The 27035-nt window shown below is 37.2% G+C and overlaps 3 protein-coding genes across 3 annotated transcripts; all 3 read left to right on the forward strand.

The window, feature by feature from the left end:
* The first annotated feature begins 146 nt into the window (after positions 1-146).
* On the forward strand, positions 147-1635 carry s100a11 (S100 calcium binding protein A11). Its single transcript, XM_027002313.2, has 3 exons — positions 147-247; positions 616-761; positions 1343-1635. Exons 2-3 carry the CDS (start codon positions 633-635, stop codon positions 1475-1477), a joined length of 264 nt encoding a protein of 87 aa, XP_026858114.1. The 5' UTR covers positions 147-247; positions 616-632; the 3' UTR covers positions 1478-1635.
* Positions 1636-3424: 1789 nt separating this feature from the next.
* On the forward strand, positions 3425-10280 carry s100u (S100 calcium binding protein U). Its single transcript, XM_027002344.2, has 3 exons — positions 3425-3599; positions 6427-6559; positions 8103-10280. The coding sequence occupies exons 2-3, from the start codon at positions 6440-6442 to the stop codon at positions 8430-8432; spliced, it is 450 nt and encodes a 149-aa protein (XP_026858145.2). The 5' UTR covers positions 3425-3599; positions 6427-6439; the 3' UTR covers positions 8433-10280.
* A 3232-nt stretch (positions 10281-13512) lies between these two features.
* On the forward strand, positions 13513-15577 carry s100s (S100 calcium binding protein S). The gene is made up of 3 exons (XM_027002324.2): positions 13513-13562; positions 13937-14090; positions 14660-15577. The coding sequence occupies exons 1-3, from the start codon at positions 13540-13542 to the stop codon at positions 14858-14860; spliced, it is 378 nt and encodes a 125-aa protein (XP_026858125.1). The 5' UTR covers positions 13513-13539; the 3' UTR covers positions 14861-15577.
* The last annotated feature ends 11458 nt before the right edge of the window (positions 15578-27035 follow it).

The raw sequence follows: 27035 nt of genomic DNA on the forward strand, positions 1-27035 counted from the left end.
TATCAGTGTTTGTTAAAGGCTATTACTATCAGTGTAGACTGTGTGTTATCTTATTTGCAATGGAAAAATCTGTAAAGCAGATTGAAGCATCTGACAGTTTGGAATCAGTGGTGTGTGTGGAATATCTTGTTCAGCAATTTTTTTTGTTTTCCACTGAGCTGTGCTTTAGGATGAATGGAATAAAAGGAGGTGAAAAGAGACGAAACGTTACTTTGCCTACTTCTGCTGCTCATACAACACTACTCAGGTACAGTGAAAACTGTTTCCTTCCCCTTTCATTTTCTCTCTTTTATACTTATACGCACGTTTCAGTTATTTTCTGCTTATAATAATTAACTAAAATTTTGTTTGTTGAAAGATCACAATAAATAATTTAAACAAAATTGTTTAACCTTCACTGTAACTTTCAGTGCTATTATTAATAAACTAAAGAAACAACTGGGTATTTTCATTAGTGAATTCAAACAGTTTGAAAAATATGGTGAAAACTGGGCCAGTTTATTAGACCAAATATTCTGCATGTAATTAAAATGTTTCATTTGTTTTGTGCAGTATTTGTGTTAATAAACAATGTTTGTCATTGTGATTGTGATTGGTTTGAATTCTGTTCTAAAGCATCCAGTTTTGTCACGATGGAGCCTGCCATTAATGTACTAGTCTCCCAGTTCAAGACTTTTGCTGGCAAAGATGGCCCATCACACACCTTGAGCAAAGAAGAATTTCAAAGCCTAGTAGCATCCCAACTACCAAACTTTGTCAAGGTCAGATGGTCTTGTCCTGATCACTATTATCCTTAAGTTCTATGTGCACTTAAGTACTGTGGTAGGTAATGTGTGTTTTACTGGCTATTGCATGGACTGCATGGAAACAAATCCTATAATGTGGTTTCTTTAACCCTGTCTGTGTAACTTGTTTCAGTAGTGATGTGTAGATATTCCTACTTTCTAGAGTTATTTGTGATGAGTGGGATGAGTACCATACATCTAGACAGAGTAATGATGTAGGCATCATAAAATATTTTTTGTTCATAAAATAAACAAATGTGGCACCATACAAGTAAGTTTTTCAGCACTCATATGGTGAGTCAGTACTTGAAGAAAAGATGACTGAGTTGATTTCTGCATTTTAGCTGCATTCTGTAAGGCCCAATCTCTCTTAGATTACTGGAGTAAGACATGAAGAAAAGCCTCTAACAGTGTTTACTGTCTGCCCTATAGGAAGTTAGCAGAAGTGAATGTGCAGTACCTTACATTGTCACTGGATGACGCTACTGTCATAGCTTTTTAACTCTGTCTTGAACTGTATGTAAATGCTTGTCTCTCCCCTATCTGATTACCTTCAGAATGCTGCTGATCCAGCAGTGATTGACCATCTTATGGGCTCATTGGATGTAAACAATGACGGGGAACTGACTTTTCAAGAATTCTGGCAGCTGATTGGCAAGCTGGCAAGCAAGCATGGTGGCTATAGCCAATAAATGTACAGAAAAAAATTTTTCAATTGTATCCCCATTATGTTTTCAAGCATTAAGGTCAACCTTGTGCCCTTCTGGGCTAGCTTTAATACAGAGATTTTAGTTATTCATTGACCAAGGCAGGTGATGTGAAATAAAAGAAACTATTGTTTTATTCTCAAGAGTGTCTTACCCTTTTGCCTTGTGGAACTTATATGATTATCAACATACCTGACCACTGCAGTTTAGACAAAGTTCTGAGGTAAATTCAGATTTTACTATGCAAACTCACTCCCAGTCTCTGCCTTCCTGAGTCATTAGGTAGCCGTATGTCCTTGATTTAATAGCGTAATTATGCTGCAACTATACACCACCTCAAATCCTCCTCCATGGTGGTGTAGTTGAAGCCAGGTTTCTGCTCTTCATGACTGGCAGAGAGCAGAGAGAACTTTTTACATTGCTCACCATTGTCATTAAACAAAAGGTTTGCCTAGAAAGCTCCCTATTGGTGATTTTAGTTCCTCTGCTGATATATAAAACTGAACTGTAGCATTTCTTTTGGATTCTGTAACAGTTCCTCATAATTTAACATCTTGTAAAGATTTCTTTAGAAATTCAAACTAGATTCTTTGCACTGAAAAATCAAACCCACTGGATTTATCCAATGTTGTGGACGTTGGGCCCACATACATCAACAAACTTTAAGTTAAAACATGTATTTATTTAAACTGAACACAAGACCCGGTCTAGTATATTCAATTCAGCAAAGCCTCATTTGCAGTGGAGTCATATCAAGGATACCATATGGTGGTAGATTTAAGGACAAAAGGAATTTTAAATCATAATTAAATGAAAAAGTAATAATGGTAAAAGCAATGACTGCAGCATTTGAAAATGTGAACATAAATCACTGAAATTTGGTCTTTATTGGTGGGGGACTGCTAAATTTTGTAAAAGACCCAATAGTAATTCTAGATTATAGTAAATGCATAACCATGAAAATTTGGGCTGTACCGGTTCACCCTGGTTATCAGTGGCCTTGTGATTTCTCACCACTTTTTTTCTTTCTTTTTTTTTGCGGTTCTACATGTGGGGTTAACATATTAGGAGAAATTAAGTTTTATAGGGTTGGTTTGTATTTTGTTAAAGGATAATGGAGCTACTCTCCTTTAGACACTACAAAATGTATCCAATCTTTATCAATTTATCTAACCTTATTGACGAATTTACATATGAAGTGTTATGTCTGTTCATTTATAATGGACTTTATTTCACTTTTATTTTATGAACGAGATTAGATGACCTGCGTAGGAGGCTGATTCGTTCACTACTCTGGACTTTGTAGCCTAATCAAACAAGAGTAAGAGGTGTGACAAAAGACTAGTTTACACACACCGATACAGGCAGGTATAGTCACACGTTACAAGGGCGTCGCCACCCTTCGGCGTGTACACACACACAAACGTACGTACTATAAACACCAAGATCTGATACGTTTACTCAAGTAGATAGTAAATGAAGCAATAGGGCTACCTCATACTTCAGAGATGCCTGATTTAAAAAGATGTTATTGTGTACCAGTCTCTCGTGCTACTTTATCAAAAACCCCTTACTCTGCAATGCCGACAATGACATTTCTACTTGCGGCCGAAGTGCGACTGACTACGCAACAGTTTCAGAAACGCCATCATGCCGAGTAAGGGTTAAAGTACTGTCCTCCCCACTGTAAACCCGGACAAATCCCTCCTTCGCTATGTAATCTGCCATGTATTCCCACATAAATTCAAAATTACATGAAACTACATCTACGCATGACGTACACATACAGTACGCAACAAGTGCATCTACAACCTAAAGGAAAACGATTCATGACCACTGGTTACCCATCTAAATATTTTCTTGAAACTAACGTCCTAAAGCCTACGCTCGTCCCATATCTTTTCCCAGTCCTTGCTCCCACGTACACGCCCTCTGACTTGTCAGCAAAAAAAAAAAAAAAAAGTTAAAAGAAAAAAATAAATCACGGAAGAGGTTCTGTGGTCTTTCCAGTTTGACAAGTTTTTTGCTTGCAAAGAAGGGGGAAGAGACGGGAAAACGGAAAAGGCGTAAAATACGGTTTGTCAGTCGATTCTGTCCCTGTTTTGTGGTAAGTGCACCAGATCCATTTTGCTTTTAAGTTCCTGAGTTTGCTAGTGAGTTATGCAGTTTTATTAGAATTGTTTCATCGCCATTTCAACGCCACGTTTTAGATACACCCTTCTAGTGCAGGACTACTCAAACTCGTACTGATGGACGATAAACCACTTCTGTCGCAACCAGTCGTTACTTTTTTCGGATTTTAGTCGATCTGAACTTGATCGTTTGTCACAACTTGTATGATCGTTTTTCACAATTAAACGTTTGTCTCCAAGATATGAACATGGTTTGGTATTACTGCATAGTCTGGGCCAGAAAATCATAATCTGTGCTAAGAAATTGGCAACTTTCTTGCTATAAGTATTAACATTAACAATATTAGCAATAACGAAATTTGCGGCCTCCGTGATTGGTGTTGTTGCACATTAAATTGTTTTGTTAGGCTACTCGCTTTAACTATAGACGGTTACGTGTCAGTTATCTTGTATTAGACTTACTAAGGAACACATTGAGTTTCAAAGATGATTATAATTGGGTTTATGTAAAAAGATTACTATAAATCAATGACATGTTTATCAGTCTCAAATTATTTTGGCAGTTGAATGTTTTGTATATAATGCTGAATGAGGTGTTGAAAAGGCATGGATACGTGTGTGAAATTGGCAAAAAATAATAATTTTGGAAAAGATACAGCCTCAGCCTGTTTTTTTTTTTGTTTTGTTTTTTTACTACGATGCAAAAAGACAGGCACCCTACGAGAATTCGCTGGGTTTTTATAGACAGCCCAACTTGTTCCTCTGTTAATTTTTCATAGGACGCGAGCGGCAGTATTGTCATTACTGAGATAGAACGCGTATCACGTTCACCAGTTAGGAAACGCAAACCTCCGATCTCTTTTGCGCATTGGAGAGAAACGGGAGCTCGTACGGGTTATATAATTAATTATTTGCGCCTGTTTTTTTTTTTTTTTGTTTTTTTTGCAAGTAATAATAGGAATTAGCTGTGCATCGGAACAGCGCGCGAGAGAAAGTCGCAATGGTGATGAACGTGCTCATTAGGGGAAGTATTAAACTGGCGGTAATTCATGTGTATTCGATCAGAGGCGCTCCAACCGTTGACGATGGCTCGCGGTTATTGACCAAGTATTCAATTATTTATGTGACTTTACGGCTGAAATGGCAGTTGCGAGGTCGCTGACCTTGGGGTGCAAGAGTCACCAGAAACGGACTCGTGGAAACAAACGTTCGAAGCTTAGCTGTAACATAGTAGTTGTAAGACTTGTGACAACAGTTCGTTGTTACAGACAAAACCACACCCTTTGATCCGGACAGCAGTACTTAGGCGCTTGTACCTAGGTCTGACAAGTACTGACATATTACGCACGTTTGCAGAGTTACCCATTTAAAATCGATTTCTATGGTTGGTATAGAAAACAAATTTGTTGAAAATTAATTAAAATACACATACGAGTAAATGGTTTGATCTTTTATTGTCTGTGGAGTCACCGAGTACACTGAAGAGGATAAGATTCTTAGGACTATCTAGAGAACAACTTCCATGACAGAGATTTTAATAGTAATGCCGTCACCCCATGTCAAACAGCCCATGAAACCAGTGAAACCAAATACTTTAATAAGGTTCTACTTCCTTGGCATATTCTCGCTGTTCCTACTAATTATTATTACTAATTAGTCTAATAGCTATGTTCCCTAATGGCTATTACCTGTACATTAGCTAATAGCTGACGGTTGGGGTACTTTGTGTGTGTGTGTGAGGGGGCGGGGGTAAATTCACCTATTTATTCAGTAATGCAACGGTGTATCAATGCAATAGAACAGAAAATAGTGTATTTTAAAAGAAAAAAAGAAACTCTTTACTTTATCCACAACTTGAAGCAAACTAGCAATCGCAAGGCTAACATTCCAGTCAATTTTGCATGACTCATCCAGACAGCAATGCATGGAATCTCCATACTAACAAGTCATTGGCTGCTTTCTGTTGTTTGCATCTGTTTGTTCTAAACTTTCTGTTCTGTTGTTCATGCGTCATTTGATATTTCACATTCACATTGGTTGATTGCTCATGTTTATGCCAAAAATACACTGGAAAGAAATATTTTTATTTGGTGTAGTCAGTATTTTAGTCATTATTAATATACTTACAGATTACTGGTAACAATTTATAGTGGAAGATGTCTGGGGACACATGTTAGTGTGCACTTGTTAATATGAAGGCAGGGACCAATTCAGTGAATAAAAGGAACAGGACTACATATGTGACAGTAATGTTCTCTTTGTTACTTAGAGCAGAAGAAAAAAGGAATGAGTTAGAGAAAGAGGGGGAAATGGTTTGGGTGCTGGTAATTCCTCAGGTAACAGGAAGCCACTGTGCAGTTAGGCCTTCAGGAGATCAGATGACCTATCAAAGATCAGGAGAGCCATCGTGGCAACTTGTCCTCTTCTCTCTTCCCTTATCTGCAATCAGCTGTCAGTTCTAGCCCTAAGATTTCCAGGCTACACACTGCAAAGTCACATTGTCCTTTAGAAAAAGAGCCAGCAGTGTTACCCAGTATTTATAATTTACTTGATGACTTTGGATTTCACACCCTAATATGGCTTCAGTGATATAGTGGAAGGGGAGACAATTCAAGATGCAGATAATTGCATCCAATTATCAGTTTCAGAAGAAAATAAAGCAGGTGAATAAAGTTTGATGCTTGGCTTGAACTACAGACAATATGTATGTTACATTTGCTCTTTTATGACCTTCAATAACTCAGTTTTCGTAAGTGATGTATTTCAATTTCTTTCTTAAATATGCCCTTTGATCTTGTGTAGATAAAGAGTAAGAATGGAGTCAGCGATCAAGACAGTTGTGACAGTCTTCTTGAAGTCGTCAAAAGGCAAGGAGAACCTTGGAGAGAAGGACTTCCAATCCCTAGTGAAGAACCAGCTGAAGAACATACTGACGGTTAGGAACTTTGTCCATTCTCTGCAAAATACACATTGACACTGTTATTCAGACTCAGTCCTTCATCACTTCATCAGAGAATCTCAACTCTCCAGCTGATGAGGATCCCACTGGCATTGACCTCTTTCTGGGTCTTTTAGCTGGGGAAAGCTTTAAAGAAGTTGTGTTGAATGTTTTATAACTGAATGAAAGCTGTGAAAAGGCAGAATATTTTTGTAGCCTTAACATAACTGTGTAATTCTTTCATCATAAAATTTATACAACAGTGTCACACCATACTTACAAATGCTTGTAAGTTCACCAAATTGTCATCAATCACTTGCATGCTCAACTCAGTTAAAATAAGAGCAAACGTTCATGAGAATTGTTAATTAGCATGTTTCACACCCACATTGACTCAGAGGGCTAAGTAACCTGCCTGATTTGAAGTGGCTTTAATAAAAACACCATTTAAAGGTAAAAAACAGAAACAAATGTCCTGTTTTCCAGAGCTCAGTAAACAAAAATATACCATTAGTTCAGTTAGAAAATGACAAAGCCAAGGAATGGAAACATTACTTTGTTGATGCTATCATATTTGTGCTGAAGACATAGGCTACATAAGTAAGATATGGTTTGATATGAAACCAGATTTAAAAACAAACAAAAACGTCTCACCAAAACATTCTGCATACTTGAAATGGAAGCAGATCAAAGGGAACAGAGGCAAGAGATTACATGTCATGATAGATGATGTTGCTCTGTTCTCATACAGTGACTGCCAACACCAATGTCACAAAATGTTGAAAGGGGTAAATGAAGTTTAACTGAAGGGTAATTTGCACTGTGGCCAGGGAAAATATCATAGTACCTCAGACCTTAGCAGATCAGATGATTATCCATGGTCATGATTAAATACTATTGTCAAACAGGATAATTGCAACATGATTAGTTTATTATTTATATTCAAACTCAAATGTATTTAAACCATTAAAGACCATTGAAAAACAGTTTAACTAGAGACAAATTCAATTGGTCCAGTTTTGTTTTTATTGGGGGAATTTTATTTGGAGATTTATGACAGGTCTGGACCACTCATTTTGTTTGTGCTTAAGATAAAGTCTTAAATGTGAGAAAATTGGTGAATTAATCAAGTCCTCTTAAATCACTGTATGTAGACATTGGACCTCATGAACCACTGGTATGAACAGATTTGTTTTTTAAATCAATCATATGAATGAATCTGGTCATATGATACCCTATATCTGCAAATAATTAGCAATCTAATTGAGAAAGCCATATAGCTCAAATTTAGCAATTCCTGAGCATCATGATAGATTTATTTAAGATACAAATAATAAGATACATTTAGTTACATTATGATATTATTATAGTTAAACTAGAACCTATTGATTCTAAACTAAGGAGTAGCTGCCATGGGAAATCAAAGTTGCTATTCTTTGTTTATAGCGTTTTCAATGAGTCACCTAACTTGTGATTCATGTAGTTAACTTGTTCAGAGCTAAGCATCATTTTGAATTAAAATTACTGTTTTGGCGCTTAGGACACAGACAGCACTGAGGCTGTAAAGACAATGCGTCAGGGCCTTGATTCGGACAAGGATGGAAAAGTCAGCTTCCCGGAGTACCTGAAGCTGATTGGCTACATAGCAGAGTCATTCAGTGGACGGTGTTTCAGCGAGAAGGAGACACAGGTGGCAAGTTCAGTCCACGAGACACCGGCTGAGGTCCCAACTGTGACAAATGTAGAGCCCAAAGATGGCAAACAGGAGGAGCCTGTAAAAGAGGAGGTGGCAGCCAAAGTACAGGAAGAGGAAGATGAAGAGGAAGGAGAGAAGGCAGAAGCGGTAGAAGAAATAGAGGAGACCTCATAAGAGCTTGAGACAGTTTAAACTAACTTCCCTAAACCTCATGTATACTCACATCTGTTTCATTGTCATATTTTTAATAATATATTTTATTACATAGCCTACCAACTTTGTCCACATTACAACGTCAACTTTTACCACTGCATTGCAGTATAAACCACTCCATATTGTTCATTCTTACAAAACCTAATTGTCATTTGTACTGATCTGTATTGTATTTTAACCATTTAAAGATTCATTTACATTAAAAATGCATCATGGATCTATAAATATGCAATGCAGTATCTCTGGCAGTAAGTTTACAAGTGCCACTCTTGGCATGTATAATCAACTGACTTTCGTGTTACTTATGAGCCAATAGTATACCCACCTGTGATTCACTGATTCAGCCCCATGTCCACAACTATTGTCAATTCTTTTTTCTAGATATGTGCAAACGTTTACGTCTTTTTATACACATTGGGATGCTTAACATGCATGCTAACATTATTTCATCACTTCTTACCAAGTGGTGGCCAATATTGAGCCTTAGTTCACATACCACTGCCAAGTTTGAATGAAGCCATATTTGCATGACAATAAACCTATTGTCTTTAAGAATTTAGTTTAATAGCATGCGTGTTCTTATGCTCTCCTTTTTTCGTCTTGTTTTCTTTTATTTCTCTTCTTTGGCGTGTCTGAGCCTAGCAAAGCTACTAGCAAGTGCTTCCTCTCCATGAGTCAAATATTTTTCTGTCTTATTTGCATTTGTGTTCTTCTTTCACTTAGCTAGCTTTGTCTAGCTTTATCTTAAGAACTGGTATGTCAGGTGCTTGGTGTCCTTATAATGACTGGAGCTTAATAATTAAAAGCCATTAGATGGAATCCACACCAGTGGACCCACGTGGCCCTGTCGGAGCCCAAAATAGCCCTGCAGTATTGGGCCAATGACCGAGGAAGGGCCCCAAAACAGCTAGCACACCTTCACACAATATATCCACACACATTAGGAAACTGGAAAGAAAAAAGAAAGAAACTTAATTTACATTTGAAATTTGATTACTTATGCTAGATGTTTTTTGTTTGCATCTTTCTCTTTAACAGTAACTTTTGTTGTTTCCGTTTTTGTTTGTTTTTTTGTGATGTGACAGGAATGCGGAGAGAAAAATGATCATGCCATCAAAATTGACTTGCTTTTAGAAATTCTCCCTAATGCATTGGCTAGTTTTCTATGTGCAGAAAAGTATTACTAACAGAATACTAATGTGAATGCCTAGAGTGGAAATGGATGTTGGGCAGGGGCAAATCTAATTGAAAGTCTCAGTTAGGAATCACTGAATTTGTCAGGTTATATTTTTCCTAAAACTTTCAAGCGACAGCCATGCAGGTGGGAATTAAGAAGTTGGGGACATATGGGAAGCCAGTAGATAACTCTTAATGAAGTTCTCTGTCCCTGCTAATGTCAATGTTTGTTAGTTTATTTGTATCTATGCAATGGAATCACATAACTCCTACAACCACAGCTCTGTATGTCATAATTGGGTTTTTAATTTATACTAATGAAGCATCTCTGAGACCACTAAATGTTCAATGTATAATTTGTATCTATGTATCTGAAAGAAATCAATAGCCATATGGGTCAGTTTTCATAGCGGTTTTTCATGTTCTACTCCGCCATGTATTAGCTACATATTCATTTGACTTTTTTTTTTAACCTGACAATGTATCAAAAGCTTGAAATTAGAAAATGTATCTTGCTTTAGACTTTGTCACTGAAGCAATTTTCTCCATCTCTGCTTAACGTTTGCCTTTTTTATACAAGTAGATAAAGAAAATTATTTTTACGCTTGGTACAAAAAAGTCTTGGGTGCTTAACCACTTCTACATTTTTTGTGTTTTTAAACACAAAATTACATTAGTATCATTAGTTTAGTCCTCAGCAAGGGACATGAAATTCTCTATAAATTCCACAAACATGGAATTTTAAAAATGGTATAAAATATTTGCTTGATGCACACGTGAAGACACGCAGATGTATGTCAATAAGATGTGTAGTAATTATCCCACCCCACAGATGCACCCCCATCTCCCCCAGTCATTGGGTATAACACTTTTGCACTGCCAAACAAGCAAATACAGTTAGATCATATCTTGGCTATGTAAAACCATCCCTAAAGGCTATGTTACTGTCTCAATGGCTTTCGATGTGTCTGGGACTTTACCGTGCCCGGTGACGTGGGGCTCCATTACGCTAGCATTAGCAATGTGCCGTCACTCTGAAAGGTGATATGGGGCACCACTATGCTAGCCTCCTGGAATTAGCCCCATGCTAATGTCACACACCACTGAGTATGTTTATAAATTGATGTGCTCATACTTACAATGCACTTTTTAGGAACATTTATTAATTAGAAACTCACTGGACGTGAACCATTAAAGTGTAAAGTTCTGTCTGTTACCATACACATTTTGCCATCCTTCAAAGCATCAGTGGTCACTTTGACCTTTTACTGGGTGGCAGACCATTCTCAGTCATGCTGTGACATTGACACATGTAAAAGCTCCAGCTCACAGCTGTGCCTGAATGTATAAATTACTACATCCTCTGCTGCATCAGGGTTAATATTCAGTCTGTCTTTCCAGAATAACTGTACATGCCAAGATATGGGCTACAGTCTGTAACTGCAATTATAAAATGTCTTTATAAAGTAGGTCCACCTAATCAAGGGAACAGTGAGTGAAGGTGCATAGTAGGTGATCCTAATAAAGTGAATGATTGATTGATTATTTTCAGTTCATTTAAACTTTTATTGTCATCCCAATACAGGGCTGTACAATATAAGTATAATGAAACACTGTCCAGCTATACTCCAGTGCAATTATAAGAGCAAATGATAAAACAATATAACAAGATAGTAGACAAACATGAAGACTGTATGTGCATAGCTATTAAACACAGAAAATGCACAGAGGTGGTCTTAAAGGGCAGATTATGGTATCAATAAATATTTAAGTTGGAAGTGGCCAGGTCAGGTGTACAATGTTATGTCTCAATGGTTAAGCTTTCTAGATCTTATCCACAGCATTGCTGGTAAAAATTCAGGTGGAAATATAGTTAGTAGATGACCATTTAAGTGGTTAAAGTGAAATTCTAAGCACATGAATTCTTTACTCCAAAGTCCACTGAAGATGTAAGACATGTGCTCTGACAATATTGAAACTGTCTAAGCAGTTGGCAAAGAAGAAATGCAGCGCTCTGTTCTAACTCAGCCGGTCTGCTGTGTTCCCATGGGTAAGGAGCATCTCCTTGTGCTGATGCAATCAAGCAGTCAAGTCACCAGAGAGTAGGGAAGAAGAGAGGTTGGAGTGATGGAGAAATAGAAGCTGATAGTGATGTGCAAAGAGGGGGAGGGGTAGGGTTGGTGGGATGGGCGGGCTGGTGATATTTAAACCCTGGAGATACTCTCTCTTCAGCTGTTCCTCCACTCTCTCGCTATCTTATCCACGTCTCTGACTCTTCATCACAGACAAAGGAGGCTCTTCGGAAGTACTCAGGTAAGACGGACGTCTCCAAATAGAGGCAGGGTACCTTTCTCTTGTAGCCTTTTCTTGATGACTGGGCAGACTAGATTAGTTCAGATCTCTAATTTTATTGATTGCCCTTAGATTATTAATATTGGGTTGACGTCTTTTGAAAACCTTTTTTAAAGATCATTCTTTATAATATTGTTTTAATAATAGTTTTATTGTTAAGTCTTTGGGATGTTTCACATTTTGAAAGTGTGGCAAAATACTCTGAACTTTGTTGATTTCAGCCAAATGAATTTTTTTCCTTAGATATTTTTTATATTCTTTTCCTCAGGGGTTTCTTAAACATGCTATGACTTTTCACCCCCATGTCATTGTTGGGACTTCATTACCTAAAGTCTAAGGTTAACAAACAAAAAGCCTTCAAGGTTAGTGTATGAAAAGTTATTAACCAAGTTGTTAACCATGTATGTCTAAAAGCTATTAATTTCTTGGTGTCCTTAGGCCACTGTCTTACATTACTGTTCATGTGTTGATTGCTGTGGTTTCTCACTGTGGTGTTTCAGCCTGTAGCCTCCACCCTTACTAATGAAAATGCCATTTTGTTAACTCATGTCTCTTAAACAATGTGCCATATTTCATCTTTTTGCTAGGACATCTTTGCTAGAGTGATGTACAGTTGTTATCTTTGTGCAGTGCAGCCACTTTACAGTTCTTTTGTGTGATTGTGCCATATCTGCCAAACAATAGCATGGCCTCAATAGCCTTTAACCTAAGGCTACACTCCTTCAAATGAAGGTCACAGTGGCCAAAGGTACTGATTCCAGACTTCCACCTTACCATTTGAGCTGCCTAACTATGCTCCTGCTTTGGTGAATTAATTAGTGAAATTAAACAGTGTAGCACTTGAAATGAGTAATAGAGACATGCAGTTCTCAGCTGAGTAACTTTGACTTAGGCTTGACGTTAAGGAAATTGCTTCATGTCTGGAACACATTCAGCAGAGGAGATCTTTTATTAATTCAGTTTATTGTAGATTGGTTAACCTGAATGAAATCGTAGTAGAAATAGAATGCATATTACAAGAACTTGAGCATTAGTTTTGCTGAATTAATTTCCCTTCATGACCTTTAGGATCATATGATTAATATAATAATGATATGTTATCATTAGTTTTAACATTAACTTATAATGTACATGTCTTCATCGGCTGCCTCTGAATATTTGTCTTGTGTTCCATTTTCCTGTATTTTGACAGTTATGCATTTCCCTTGCAGTTTGATTTTGTATGATGTGGATTTTATGCGCTCTGACAAGGCATTGTGCATTAGTTCAGAATAATCTAAATATTTAATGAGCTCTACTTTGTGTGTTAGTGTAGATATTGCAGCTAAATTATTGTAACAATGATAACAAAGCAAAACACTGATCAGAAACATCTTACCACTTGTACTGTAAACTTAAACAGCTAGTGAGTTCCACTCATTTTTCTTCTCCTACTCTTTGTGCTTCATGGGCTTTTGGGCCTTTCTTTGAATTTGGTAAATGACTATGTCTATCTTTAAAATCACAGTAGCTTGGCAAGCTGGGAGACAGAAGATCCAAGATGCCACGCTCACGATGTGATGTGTAAGAATGTTGCTTTTCAAGTGATCTCCTCATAATCCCTGCCCAGACCCCCCCCCCCCCCCCCACATACACACACACACACCCCAATTCAAATGAAAAAGTGTGTAAGACTTTGGAGAATGATGGAGGCAATTTGTCATTTGGGTCTTTTAAGGGTGATCTAAGACTGGTTTTACTAATTGACACCACTTACAGCAATTTTACTCATTAACACCATTTTGTTTCCTCCCTGCAATTCAATCCTTGTGCTTGTGCCATTTCAGTTGAGCTAAAGCTCCAACCATGTCAGTCATGTGACCACACATGTGGCTGGGGCTAGGGAAGGGCGCACCATGCGCTGTGTCTCACTTTTGGCCTTTATGAATGCCTTGCAGCATGTCCAAAGAACCTAGCACCAACCTGGAGAGTGCCATGCAAATGCTCATCAAGACCTTCCATAAGTACTCGGGAAAGGAAGGAGACAAGTACACACTTAGCCGAGGGGAGCTGAGAGAACTACTTACAGAGGAGCTGGGAAACTACTTAGGGGTGAGAAGTGCATACAGCCTATATACAGCACACCACTGCCCAGGGGGGCTGTCTTAGAGCTATTGGAAACTATTAGTCTTTCATCTTCTGGTATATTCTTGTATATGAATTCTAACTTTCAACACTGTGAAGGCAGAAATATATAGTGGAGTGTTCACAGAGAGAACTCCTAATTGAATAAAGGAGGGTGAAAATAGTGTGAATAGCATGTTAAAACATGCCTCAATTCTCACTACATTTGAGGATAAATACTTTGAATATTTCCCTAGAGAGGCTGTCACACAAACCCATGCACATATAAATACCTTACCCATTCATGAACAAGATGTACAACATGTATGTTTATACTTTTTTGTTGCACTATATGTATCATTCACAAGCACTAATTCCCATTCACAAAGTCTTCCATGCTCCAGCACATGCCCAAAATCTATTAATTCAAAAGCCATTCATTCAAACATTCAGACAGCCTAACTTGCAGACTGCAGCATTACCATGTCTCCTATAGCAAACCCACAGTTGCTAACACTGCCCTCTGTCCCTCCCCTCCACCACCTCCTCCCCCAAAGAACGCGCAAGATAAGGATGCAGTGGAGCGAGTGATGAATGACTTGGATGCCAACAACGATGGCGAGGTAGATTTCACTGAGTTCATCATCCTAATGGGGGCACTCACCGTGGCCTGCAATGACTTCTTCCTTGACAGCCCACCCCCCAAAAACAAGGGTGAGCTCAAGTCGGGCTCAGTGGAGTGCGAGAAGAAAGAGTAACAAGGGGGAGGAGAGAGGAGTGAAGCCAGCCTGGGAGGTAGAAGACAAGGCAAGAAAGGGAGCTCATCTTTTCATCCATTTCTGTAATCACAATTGACAGGCCTAATTCCTTGAGGTCTGGGAGAAGATCCCTCTCTATTGAGCTATTAATTACTTGAATTTATCCATCATCAAGATTGTAATTATGTTATGTCCCGAAGACATGAACAGGTGCATTTTCAGCAATGCAAGAAACCTGTTTGCCCCAGCCTGTTATTCTACCCAGGTAAACAGAAAAAGTACTTGCTTGAAGATATTGTTCAAAGAGCATACTTGTTGGGGTAGTAGGAAAGATGTCTTCCATTTAAAAGTACATTCTGTGATTTTAATAGAACAAAGTGTGGCCTCTGCAACATGTACTGTCAAGCTCTCTATGTACCTGAGGTTCCTCAATTTCACAGACACAGCTAAAATGCAAATAAACAAGAGCAAGTAACTCGAAAAACCTCATTGAAGCTGTTGTGGCTTGGTTTACAAAAGCAATAAAATAGTAGATGTATACCAAAAAATGACTTATTCTATATTACTAAAATCAGTGTGTGGCTTTAAATTCTTGACAGACTGAACATGGAACAACACAAAATGTAATAAACAAAATCACACCAGCAAAATAGTGTAAATTATGTCCATGTAAACAATATTAACAATATTATCAGGGTTGACCATTTGAAAGTGTCTTCTTTCTTGGCACCAATTTTGTAACCTATTTTGTTAAGTGTTAATATGTATCTTTCTCATAAGAATAAACATATGTAGTTGATCTTCAGTGGGCTCACATTATTGTGAATTGTGAACTTCTCTGTCTGAAGAACTGCTGATATGAGTTCCTCAGATTACTGACAGACACAGTATTATGAAAAGTGATACTGCACAAGAGGAGATATGTATTATAGCCAGGTCATTTTGTGAACCTACTTTTGCAGAAATGTATTAATTTAAAAATTATGGATTATTATTCTATGAACATTATCAGAATAATCAGGAAAAAAAAATCAAGAACCATATTTTATCTTAAAAACTAAACTAAGACAAATAAATAACAAAGCACCAGTTACATGATTTAAAATAGTACATTTTGGCTTGTCATACCAAAAAGTGTGCTATCCACCTAAAAATATAGTCTTTGGCCTAATATAGCCAACTGTCCAAAAATGTGTGCCGACATGCAACAGAAGTTAATCCATTCTACCAAAGCTGGGTGCAAAGGTTTATTCACTGTGCTCTAGAGGATTTTTCTGGGCAAGTAGCATATGGACCACATCAAAATGTTATTACAGATATAGGCCCTGTTACACTTGACAGAGCGCTCAAAAGGAAGACATTCTAAATTCAAAAAAATCTAAAATAATGTGGTTTACAGGGGGAAATTGTTTAAAAATGCAAATTCAGGAAATTAATAATTCAGAAAATGTGAGAATATAAGTTTGATAGAAATATAGATTTTTTTAAATGTCTCTTTAATACTGTAAACCATCTGGACCTCTATTTGTTTTCTTATACATAGTATAATATATAATATATAAATTTGTTCTCAGTCATAGCAGGACTCTAGACTGTATGGGGACTGTAGAATCATTCTGAGTATGTGCGTAAGTTCAGGCTGCTTGCTGGAGCATATCCTGGGCTGTCCTCATATCCTGCTTATCCTGTTAGACCTGTCCCATCTACCTGCAGGTGTTAGATGCTAGGAAAGGAAACAAAAAATGAAAGAAGTGGTCAGACACTCTTTTCATGGTTGTTCAGTGACTATAAAAAAGAAAATCTTATTTAAGGGAGCATGGCTTGAAACATCAATTAAAATGTGTGGGCACATGTGTATGTGAAAGAGAGACAGGTAGAGACTGAACGTGTGTGTGAGTTGGAGTGTGGATATACAGGTATGTGTGGGCACATGAGTTCATAAGTTTAATAATTTATATCTGAGAGAACAGTCATTCTCATCATGACTCCTTAATACCACAGACCTTTTAAGATTTTCAAAGCATACCAGCTCTTAGCTTTAAAAATCTGTGTAAATACTGCCTACAACGAAAGTTCCTTGGTCTTTTTAAGGCAAGCTGCAATGTAGTAATTGTAGTGTATTTGTGATGGTTACATATGCTACCCACCCCTATATGCCATGGACAGTAGCCCAGATCTTGGGGCTTGGTCCAATATTCAACCTGGGCCAGGTGTGTCAGCATGCCTCTGACACAGTGGTGTCGTCTGACTCCACCGGTAACCATAGTTCCCCCTGTCACCATTATCTTGCCAAGCTGTCTGGAGTGGCCCAAACAGATACCTTAGCCTGACATACATGAGCTCAGGATGTCACACCTGTCAGCATAACAGGAATGACATGAAGAGTATCCATATGGGAAGAAGTACAAGATAACAAGATAATCACCATTCCAGCATGCACAGATCACAGACAAGATGGGCCCCACATGTGCAGTATCATGAGGATTTTACAGTACATACATGGCATATTACACAAGAATGCAGGAGTATGATAAGATCTTTGGTGAGTAAGACCCCAAGCTTGCTTATATACAAGGGCAGCAGGCACTGATGTTCATAGGCACAAACAAAATACAACTGAGGTGAAAAGATGGTACTTTTTGAAAAAGAGGTAAAGATTTCCTTATCAGGGGTCTCTCTGGAGAGAAGACTGTGTAGCACACCACTTACTTCAAATAAAACAGGTCACCCGTAAGCAAATGCTCTTTTATGAGCACATTTAAGCTGAAAAGAGCCATAGAAAGAGATATAAGTAATGAATGATGTGGACTATGATGTGGTCTATTATATTAGTGATAACCTTACTGGGTACACCCTCTTGGTAGTGGAACCTAAAGGCTACCAGTGCTTTTTCTATCAATTCTATGTTCTCTGAAATTAATTGACTTGAATTAATTTGTCATGTTATGTTCTCTGCACAGTTGCAGTGTTTCCAATTGCTCTTTTATAAGTGACCTGTTTAAAAATAGGGCAGGCCTGGATATTTTTATGTATGTATATATGAATGCAGATTTATCAGTCGATCCTGTATTTCTAAGTGTTTGCTTAAACAAACAAGTATACAGCATATAAAAAATATATATTAAAAGCATCCAGCTAACACCACTTTTTGTTTAGAACCAGGTCAGTCATGGAGCATATTGAGGGTACAGGAATGCTTTTTGGAACTACATTTGTTATATGTGAGTATAGTGTGCATATACAGGTAATAGTTGTGGCTGCCCTTCATGGTTACCTATAATTTGATTAATAGCAATAGCTCAAAAGTCTATGAGTAAAGTATTGTACACATGATAAAAGACTATTGTCAAAGTCTTCTAAGATTATTTCTTTACATACAGACTGCTATCACTTTACAAAGGGATTTGCTAATGACCCAGTTGGCCCCAGCAGTTCTGGCTGGGCAAGCAGTGATTAAGGAACCATTGTTAACAAGTACTGAATTACAGAACATGTTCTCTGAGAGACTTTTTAGGTTGACTGTTGTGTCCTATTGTTTACTCTCATTCTCTCTCTACCTCTTACTCTCTCCCTCTCAAACGAGCATGTAGATCCATACTTGAATGGAATCATAGCAAGATAATCACAAGAGGCCACTTATCAGACTCAGCAATCGCAGTGATGAAGTGAGAAAGGTAAAGGGAAGGGGATCTTAGTGTATTGAGTGAAAGAGGGAGGTGCAGTGTCAGTTCCCTCCTTTTTTCCCTTCATGTTAAGTGTCTCTAATGCCAGTGAAACGATCAGATGGCAGTGCATTGCGTTTTTTTTTTAATTTTTTACTAGTGTGCTTTTGCTCCTGCTATCATATGCTGCCGTAGTTATAACCTTAGTCTCAACCTTGGAGCCCATATCCTCTGTGTACATATGATCTGCAAACAGTCATTAGCCCCATCGCTTCCTTGACCCCATCCCCTAACCTTTAACTGTGATCTTAACCTGCCTGTGACAGCATCACCAGATTAACATTTAATCTGCTCTCTAGATAATACAGACAGCTACTCAATTCCACAGCTATAATGAACCATAATGAGGGTTTAAGTGTGCAGAAATGGTTAATTATAACTGATAAGGATATACACACCAGGGTAACATCATCTGGATAATTCATAACTAATGACTAGTGGTGATGAGAGGCTAGGAGTCTGACTGACAGGTCGAATTGTGCTCTGTTGGATGTGGAATGTGATCCTCTGGGGCTTTGAAACACGTGTTTTTTTTTTATGTACAAATACAAATTAACGTTATTTTGTTTGTTGAACACATTTCTGCATTAAAGGTAATCTGCTATAGTTTTGTGAAGTTTAGTCAGATTATAGGTCCAATGTTAGACATTAGCATTCTTCCTAAATTATATTGTTACATCTAACTGTATAAATACTCAGAATTGGGCTGTGTGATGCTAAGGCTTGGAGGGAAAGCAAACTGTAGCTAGAAAACTGCCTTGGCCGATGTTGACAGTGGACCAGAATCAGAACTAGGCTACCTATATTCCTCTACCACGACAAGATAGAGAAGACCCCAACACACGTGTACATTGGGAACTGGACACGACTAAAGTTTTTCAGTTTTCATGTGTGGGGGAGGTGGAGATCAAAGTGTAGGTGGAGATCAAAGCATCTTGAAAATTAGGTGTTTGAGAATACTAAAAGACACCTGGATATGTGCTAACAAAGACCTGGACCCAGAACATGTATTTATAAACAAATGTATTTATAAATTTGCTCTTTTTACAACACACATTCTCACAAAGCAGCTTCACAAATGTCCAGATCTCTAATGAGCAAGCCAGGGTCAGCAGTGACGAGGAAAATCTTCCCAATTGGGATTTAGGAAGAAACCTTGGGAGTCAGAGTAGCCACTTCAGTGTAGATGTGGAGCCACACTTACTCCAGTGGGTCTAGGGTGGGCGGGCTATTTTTGAGATGGTGGCATCTGCTTGTCCACTGGTGCCATCAGCACGACTGCTGGTGGCTTCGGCGCGTGCAATGGTGAAACCAGATCATTTTCAAGATGCTTTGTCACACATTAACATGACTAGACCAATGTTGGTATTATCTCTGCAATAGCAGACAGCAAAAAGACAAAAACATGTAAGTTAGATTTGTAAAGCTGAACAACACATGAACAGTTAATATGCAGATATACAGTTCATATACAATACACAAATGCCTCTGATTTCCCATCTAAATCCTAAAAAGATATAGGAGTTACTTCTTGGACCCAAAGCTACAAGAAGCAATGTATCTAATATTATAATAAACTTTTAATGGCTGTTCAGTAACACCCAAATCTGTTATAAAAAGCTTAAGTGTTACTATTGACTCTGAACTTTGACACACATGTATGTGATGTTACTAAAACTGTATATATACATTTATGTACTATTGCTAATCTGAGACATTAACTGTCCTTATCAGATGCAGAGAAATTGGTCCATGGTTTTATCTCATCAGGACTGGATTACTGTAATAGTCTTCTAATTGGATGCTCAAAAAATTTCAGCTCGTACAGAATGCTGCAGTCAGAGTCATAACAAGGGCCAGAAAATCTGACCACATTAGTCCTGTTCTTTCAGCTCTGCAATGGCTAACAGGAAAGTTTTGGATCAATTTTAAAATTCTCTTCTTGACATATAAAATGCTAAATGGTCTGGCCCCACAGTATCTGAGAAAACTCACTGCATAATATAATTGCTGTTCCTAAATCCACAGTCAGCTAATTGTAAGGTTAAACTTTCAAATATAAAATGAAGATGCAGACTTCAGAATTAGTTAAAGAGAATAGCTGGTCAATCTTTTATTGCAAGTTAATGTTAACAAGCATTATTGAGGCACCTTCCACAGAATGTCTAACAGCCAAAGAACCCACATTTTTATACATTGTTCAGAACTGATTATGTATTCACCCCACCATTTTACATACTAGGTTTTGCATTTGCCATCATTACAGCCAAACCATACATTAGTCAACATATGCAAACTGATATTCAACACCCATACCAGTTGTAACCTGTTACCAACACATTCCAAGAGAAGACTTCCCTTAACTTTGTCCTAAAGAAGATTGTTTTTCTGTACCATCCTGAGCCTGGTGGAGAGGACATAAATCTTGCCTTGAGGTCCACCAAAGCCTACCCAGGATCCTTTGCTGAAGCCTGCAGGCCCTGTATGCAAATCATTCTGAAAGGACAAAGACTCTCTATACTACTTTGTTTTACATTATTAATATTTCTAATGCAATGTTGGGCCTCTTTTGCTGGTTAACACTCTTTTATTACCTAATAATCCACCTCACCTACTGCACTCTCAAAATGCAGGGTTTCTCTTAGTCCCTAAAATTACTAAGACTATAGCCAGGGGTACAGTGTTCTTCTATAAAGGTCCTCAGTTATGGAACAAACTTCCAGCATCAATCTGAAACTAAGACACACTCCCAATTTTTAAATCTATGCTTAAAACTTAATCATTTACTCAAGCTTTCAGTTAGCCTTCTGCATATAAAGGTGCAGAGCCTGGAGCCCCAGTCATAGTCTTAATTGATAAACATACACATTTTTAATTCATAATGTATAATATGATTCATAGTGTAATGTGATATCATTCATAATTTATGATATTATTCTTAATATTATTATTATTTACATTTATGTAGCACCTTTCTCATGCCCCAGTATACTTTACAACACATAAACTTTACTTTGTGTCTACGTTCATTTTTGATCAAGCAGAACCTTTAACCTCCCAGTGTCAGTGCAACCTGACGTGATGAAGTGTGACAGAGCAGCCCACAAGAGGGAGCCAGATTTTTGTATTTGAATTGCTAGGTTAGCACTTCATTTCGTACAGATATACGAAAATAGAAAAAGGGGCGTTTCTGAAAAACAAGAGACTGCCATCTTTTCCTAATCACTTCAACCTAGGAACGTGTGAAACTACTGGTAGTACTATTCATTTTGTAATTTGGGTTTATGCACCAAAGAGGTAATTCTTGAAATGTTAAAAACTATAACGTGACTATCATTAGTCTCTCTGCTCCAGAAATAACACCAAGCTGTGTCTGGCCTCCAAACTCAAGAGTCATAACTTATAGAGATGGCCTTCAATGTGAGATTACAAGTCTCAAAAGCCTGTCTATCTCTGTTTCTGTTTATTGTAAATTGGGGGACACCGAGGCTGTCATCACGTTTACAAAATTTAAAAAAAGAAATATAATATGACAATCTTTGACAAAACTTATACAGTCTCACTTTTTTAGTATTTTAGTATTTCTTTATGTTATTTGTATTTTAGAACTTAAAGGGGCACCATTCCACACGAACTACTCAATAGGAACAGAAATAGGAACAGACAAAGAAACTGTACTTTTAGAGGATGTAACCAATTTACCATTTTACAGATTATTTGTTTCAAGCAAAACTAACTGTTTTAGAGTTTCCATATCAATCTGCGTGAACTAAATATGCATGAAATAATGCATATATTTAATGAATCTATATATTTCTCTATATATTTCTCTAGAATATCTATATTTCTCTATGCATATAAATAAAATTTCACATATAGAATATCTATATTTCTCTATGCACCCGTTTTCCTTTTCCTCAGTTTGGACAGAGCACTCTCAACCATTTCACTGCGAGTTATACTGTGTATGACTACGTATGTGACAAACCAAACTTGAACTTGAATCTTGACTACACAGGCATTTTTCTACACAGCTATACCTTATTACTTAAACACCGCTCTTAATATCTATTATTATATATATTACAGCAATGCTCAAAAACATCTATTCAAGTATGCAAATCAAATTCACCCAGTTTAGCATGCAAAACAGCTTTGCGTTATTAGCATGAACTTGCTGCAAGAAGAGCTGTGTGCCAAGAGTGTTGTGCTCTGTGCAACCGTCAGCTGAAAGATAAGGATAATTTAGTGTAAACCTCTCGTTTTATACATTTTCTTCCCCCAAAAATATGCAAGAAATTTCAAAACTGGCTAACAACATGCACATCCTGTCTCCGTAGATTCCCTGTCTCTTATCCTTGTTTAATTTGATCATGTTCTAGTCCTTGTTTATTAGTTTCACCTGTTCCTCGTTTTTATCTTGTGCGTACTCAGCCTGCGTCGTGTTCTCCAAGTTTGTATTTAGCATTGTTTTGTTTTAGCCTGTGTTTTCTCTCTTAGTCTGTCCGTTTATCCTTTTGCATTTCGTGTTCTTTGGACCTGTTCGTGTTGGCTCTTTGACCCTGGGCCGTTATTATGACCATGATTTTGGATTTGCCATTAATAAATATTACTCTTCTCAGCATATACGCCCTCTTCGTTTCCGCTCCGCGTTACTAGTAAATCCACGTCTAGCAAATGCCCTCAGAATCAGTTTTATTTGCCTGGTATACACATGAGGAATTTGTCCTGATGCGGGAGAGGGCAGTGTGAAAGAGACTATCACCCCTGAAGAAGAGGGTAGTATGATGGAGACCATCATTGTGGGGGGTACAATGTGTGTTCTGACAGCTGTGTGAAGGAGCTCGTAACTTTTATTTTACCTCCGAATCTTTAATTATGAAATTGAATGTGGAAACGGAGACTTCAGCAAACAGTAATACCTGTGGGAATAAATGTGTGGCTTGTGCTGATTCTCTTATTAATGAACAGGATTTAGCACCGCAAAAGAGACTGAGTCAGCTGGTATAATTCAAAAAAGCTATAAGCAACAAAGCTAATAGGAAGCTGTAGATTTGAGTGTAGGTTTCAGTGTTTATTTTCATGAGGAAAAGGTAAATTAATAGGTAAAGTTTAATAAATAATTATTTACCAAATTCAAGTGTAACAATTACTTGAATAAAATCTGTTAGTCTAATTTGAGTAAACTCCTTTTAGATAAAAACAATAATAGCTTATGAATGATGGGGAAAGCAAAACATGAACAAAAGTTGTTCTAAAGAATTTCACATTCCAAGTTTAAAGAGTAATTGATTTAAAGAACTATATGTACTCAATGGACATTATGTTGAAAACAAGGCAACAATGAAATAGTTCAAATCACAAAGGTGACGAGGCTGTCACACATTTCGACAGCATGGACCTCATTAAACTTTGGTCTTGTATATGGCACTGGGTCTAAGAAGTGCAAAGCAATGACATTAGGCATTACAATAAAAATGGATACTAAGTTATATCATATAATAAGTATCTAACAGTATTTAATGGTAACAAAAAAGAAGAAGAATATTTTTAAAAGCTTGCCACTCAGATGGTCCATTGGTTGACTTATACAAGGTCCAGTATTTTTGGAGACTTTTTTCTTGCTGGGTTTTTGAATGTCTGGCTCCTTATACTTACAAGGTATAAACAGCTGTGTAATTCAGTCACAAGTTAGTGTTTACTGTTACTGTTAAAAATTTAAAAACTAGACCTTCTCTTGAAATGATCTAATCATGACCATTTGCAGTCAATGGCAGCCAATTTTTCCATATGCAAACGGATTTCCTTTTTTTTTTCCAAAGCTTGAAGCGATTCCAGGTTCAAGCATGATTTATCATGTCATAAAGCAGTGTGAAATCATTATCTTTACAAAATTGACAGTTGTTAAAGACATTAAATAATTTACTTCATTCACTGTTGACTTGAGTGTGCGGTGGCTGGTATTCAAACCCCAGATATTCCATTTGGTTGGCTCATGCTTAAGATGGGGAGTCACCGTGGAAATTGAAATGCTAGCCACTTTGTGATTTTTGTTAAGTTTAATTAATTTTTTTAAGTTTAATTAATTAATTGTAAAATTCAAGTTTAAACATATATTTTCAGAGTCATACATAGGAATAAATATAATTTACTATTTTATTATAAATTTACATTATTTGGTAGTTGATTGGCAAATGTTAAACCTATTAAACGCCTGATGACAATTAATTGCCTGAGAGTGGCCATGTTTTTTGAGTCAAGACCTCATCACTGAGCGTCCTGTTAGAAGTTGACTCCCTGATGCTGCACATCATGTTTTGGCTTGATGTGACCAATGGTTGATAAGAAACAGTTTTGTCCATGTTCAACAATGTTGTCCAGCATTGGCATGTGTGCTCAGATTCATCTGCCCTATCAGAATATCAAGTTTCATGAAGATTGATAAAAACATTGTTGAGATTTAGCTGTTGAAGTAAATGAGCCCTGCCTCTGAGCTGTTGATTGAGATATCACAGCCAGGCTTTATACAAATTTCAAAATGTTTTTGACAATTATTAAGGTTCTTGTGAATTGATTGACACCAGTTTCATAAATATTAGCTGAAAAACCTATTTAGAGTTGCAGCACGTAGTGCTTTTTATTAATATTCTTCTTTTTCTTGGCTAAAATGCAACATGGAGCATAGACTGTAAGGCCTAGAAACAACAAATTTGGCAGGAAGGAACCTTCATTGGCCTGATGATGGCACTATAGTACAGAATTTTTTTTCAATATCTCCTAATCTCTGCCCTAATCTCTGCAACATACATGCAGTGGATGGAGATTGTGGGTTATTGAGGCTTTTTTTGCATACTGGAAGACTAATAATCACTGAAAAAAATTATTTTGTCTGTATGACATACAGTATAGGAGTTATGGACTGGAACATGTTTGGGAGTGCCATAGCAGCACCTATAGTCTGATCAGGCAGCCATTGTGCACATGAGTATTAGGAGAGACTACTACTTATTGACCAAGTTTCATGTTTGTAGGACTCATGGTTTGGTCTGCACGATTCATTTTAAGGCAGAAGAAGAAGAAGAAGAAAAAAAAAAAAAAAGAGCAGCAATTCCAGATCCAAGCACAGTCTCACAAGTCTGACATGAAGCATTGTGAATGTAGAAACCTCCCACCAGGGACTCATGATATTCTGGCTTTGTCCGCAACTTCCTGAAGATGCTGTAGGTTTTTAAGGTTAGATAACTGATAAAAAGTGTTCTGATGAACTGGAAACTTGAATGAGGTGTTTGCAAAGTTATGAAGAATGTATAGACATATAGACTGGGATATCCTGTGCTCTCCATCCAGTCATTAAAGGGCTTGTCATTAAAATGGGAAGTAGGTAATTGTACGCTGTACAGACTCCAGATAGACTATCTGCCTCATACTTTACAAACAATGATTACATGTATGTGTTTAAATTTCTGTGTAGATGTTAGCTAAGTTTCCTTACTTTTGTCCACCTATGGATTTAAACACAAGAAGTGAGATAATATACACAGTAGTTAATTTTACACTGGGTTCAAGCATGTATTCCTATACATAAGACACAAGGGGCTCATAAAGCTTATGAATCTTAGTGTGTAACTGCTTTTTAATTATATAAGATGAATTAATTTAGTGACATATGACAGTAGCTTGGTCTTTTAATTCCCAAACCTATGGTATAGTTTGGCTAATTTTGCTCTTATTTGCATCCATGTTGCAAAGACTTAAATAAAATTTAAAATCTAAGAGTGCACTGAAATGCCCTGTGCAGGCCATTCAGGGTCAACACGGAAAAGCATTACCAGAGTGTTATGGAAATCATGTGCTTAAAGTTTTATGTTGATCTGACTCACTGTTGCTGACTTGTGTCCATTTAAGTAAGAAACCTCAAGGCCCTTGATTGTATATAAAGTTGTACACTGTTAGCCTCCAGATGACAGCAATGTCATAAGTGGCTAAAACCTTGCAGACTGTCATTACATGTGTGTTTCAGTGTTGATGTGAACTACTTTCCTTACTTCTGCCCATTTATGTGTGAAAACACAAAGCTTATAAGCAAAATAGGTAATTCTGCAATGTGGAGCATCCCGGCAATGGATTTGCCTCAAATTTTGCGGTTTTCTTCAGAATGGTAGTGTGAATATATTTCCATTTTGGTCAAAATCACAAAACTATGATAGCATTTTAGTGATATGACTCGTAAAAGTGATATTAGTACTCATTTGATCAATGTGTTGCAGCCACATACAGTCAAAAAGTCAACATTTTTTGGAAAAAAAAAAGTTTCAGACTCTAAAGATTATTTAAAAACCTGATTTGATGTAATTGAAAGAAAACACCAAGACTAATACAAAAATGTTTTGCAAATTTTATATAATTAATGAATGTGACATTTTTGAAAAGCACTTGCAATTGCAAAGTTGTTA

This window comes from Electrophorus electricus, chromosome 8 (genome assembly GCF_013358815.1).
Source record: "Electrophorus electricus isolate fEleEle1 chromosome 8, fEleEle1.pri, whole genome shotgun sequence".
NCBI classification, from domain to species: domain Eukaryota; kingdom Metazoa; phylum Chordata; class Actinopteri; order Gymnotiformes; family Gymnotidae; genus Electrophorus; species Electrophorus electricus.

Bases quoted from the DNA above. Each gene is read 5' to 3' on its own strand.
- s100a11 (XM_027002313.2), top strand. From the start codon at position 633: ATGGAGCCTGCCATTAATGTACTAGTCTCCCAGTTCAAGACTTTTGCT. The intron at 762-1,342 runs GTCAGATGGTCT...GATTACCTTCAG, and splicing joins AACTACCAAACTTTGTCAAG to AATGCTGCTGATCCAGCAGT.
- s100u (XM_027002344.2), top strand. From the start codon at position 6,440: ATGGAGTCAGCGATCAAGACAGTTGTGACAGTCTTCTTGAAGTCGTCA. The intron at 6,560-8,102 runs GTTAGGAACTTT...TTTGGCGCTTAG, and splicing joins AGCTGAAGAACATACTGACG to GACACAGACAGCACTGAGGC.
- s100s (XM_027002324.2), top strand. From the start codon at position 13,540: ATGCCACGCTCACGATGTGATGT. The intron at 13,563-13,936 runs GTAAGAATGTTG...AATGCCTTGCAG, and splicing joins CCACGCTCACGATGTGATGT to CATGTCCAAAGAACCTAGCA. The intron at 14,091-14,659 runs GTGAGAAGTGCA...CCTCCCCCAAAG, and splicing joins AGCTGGGAAACTACTTAGGG to AACGCGCAAGATAAGGATGC.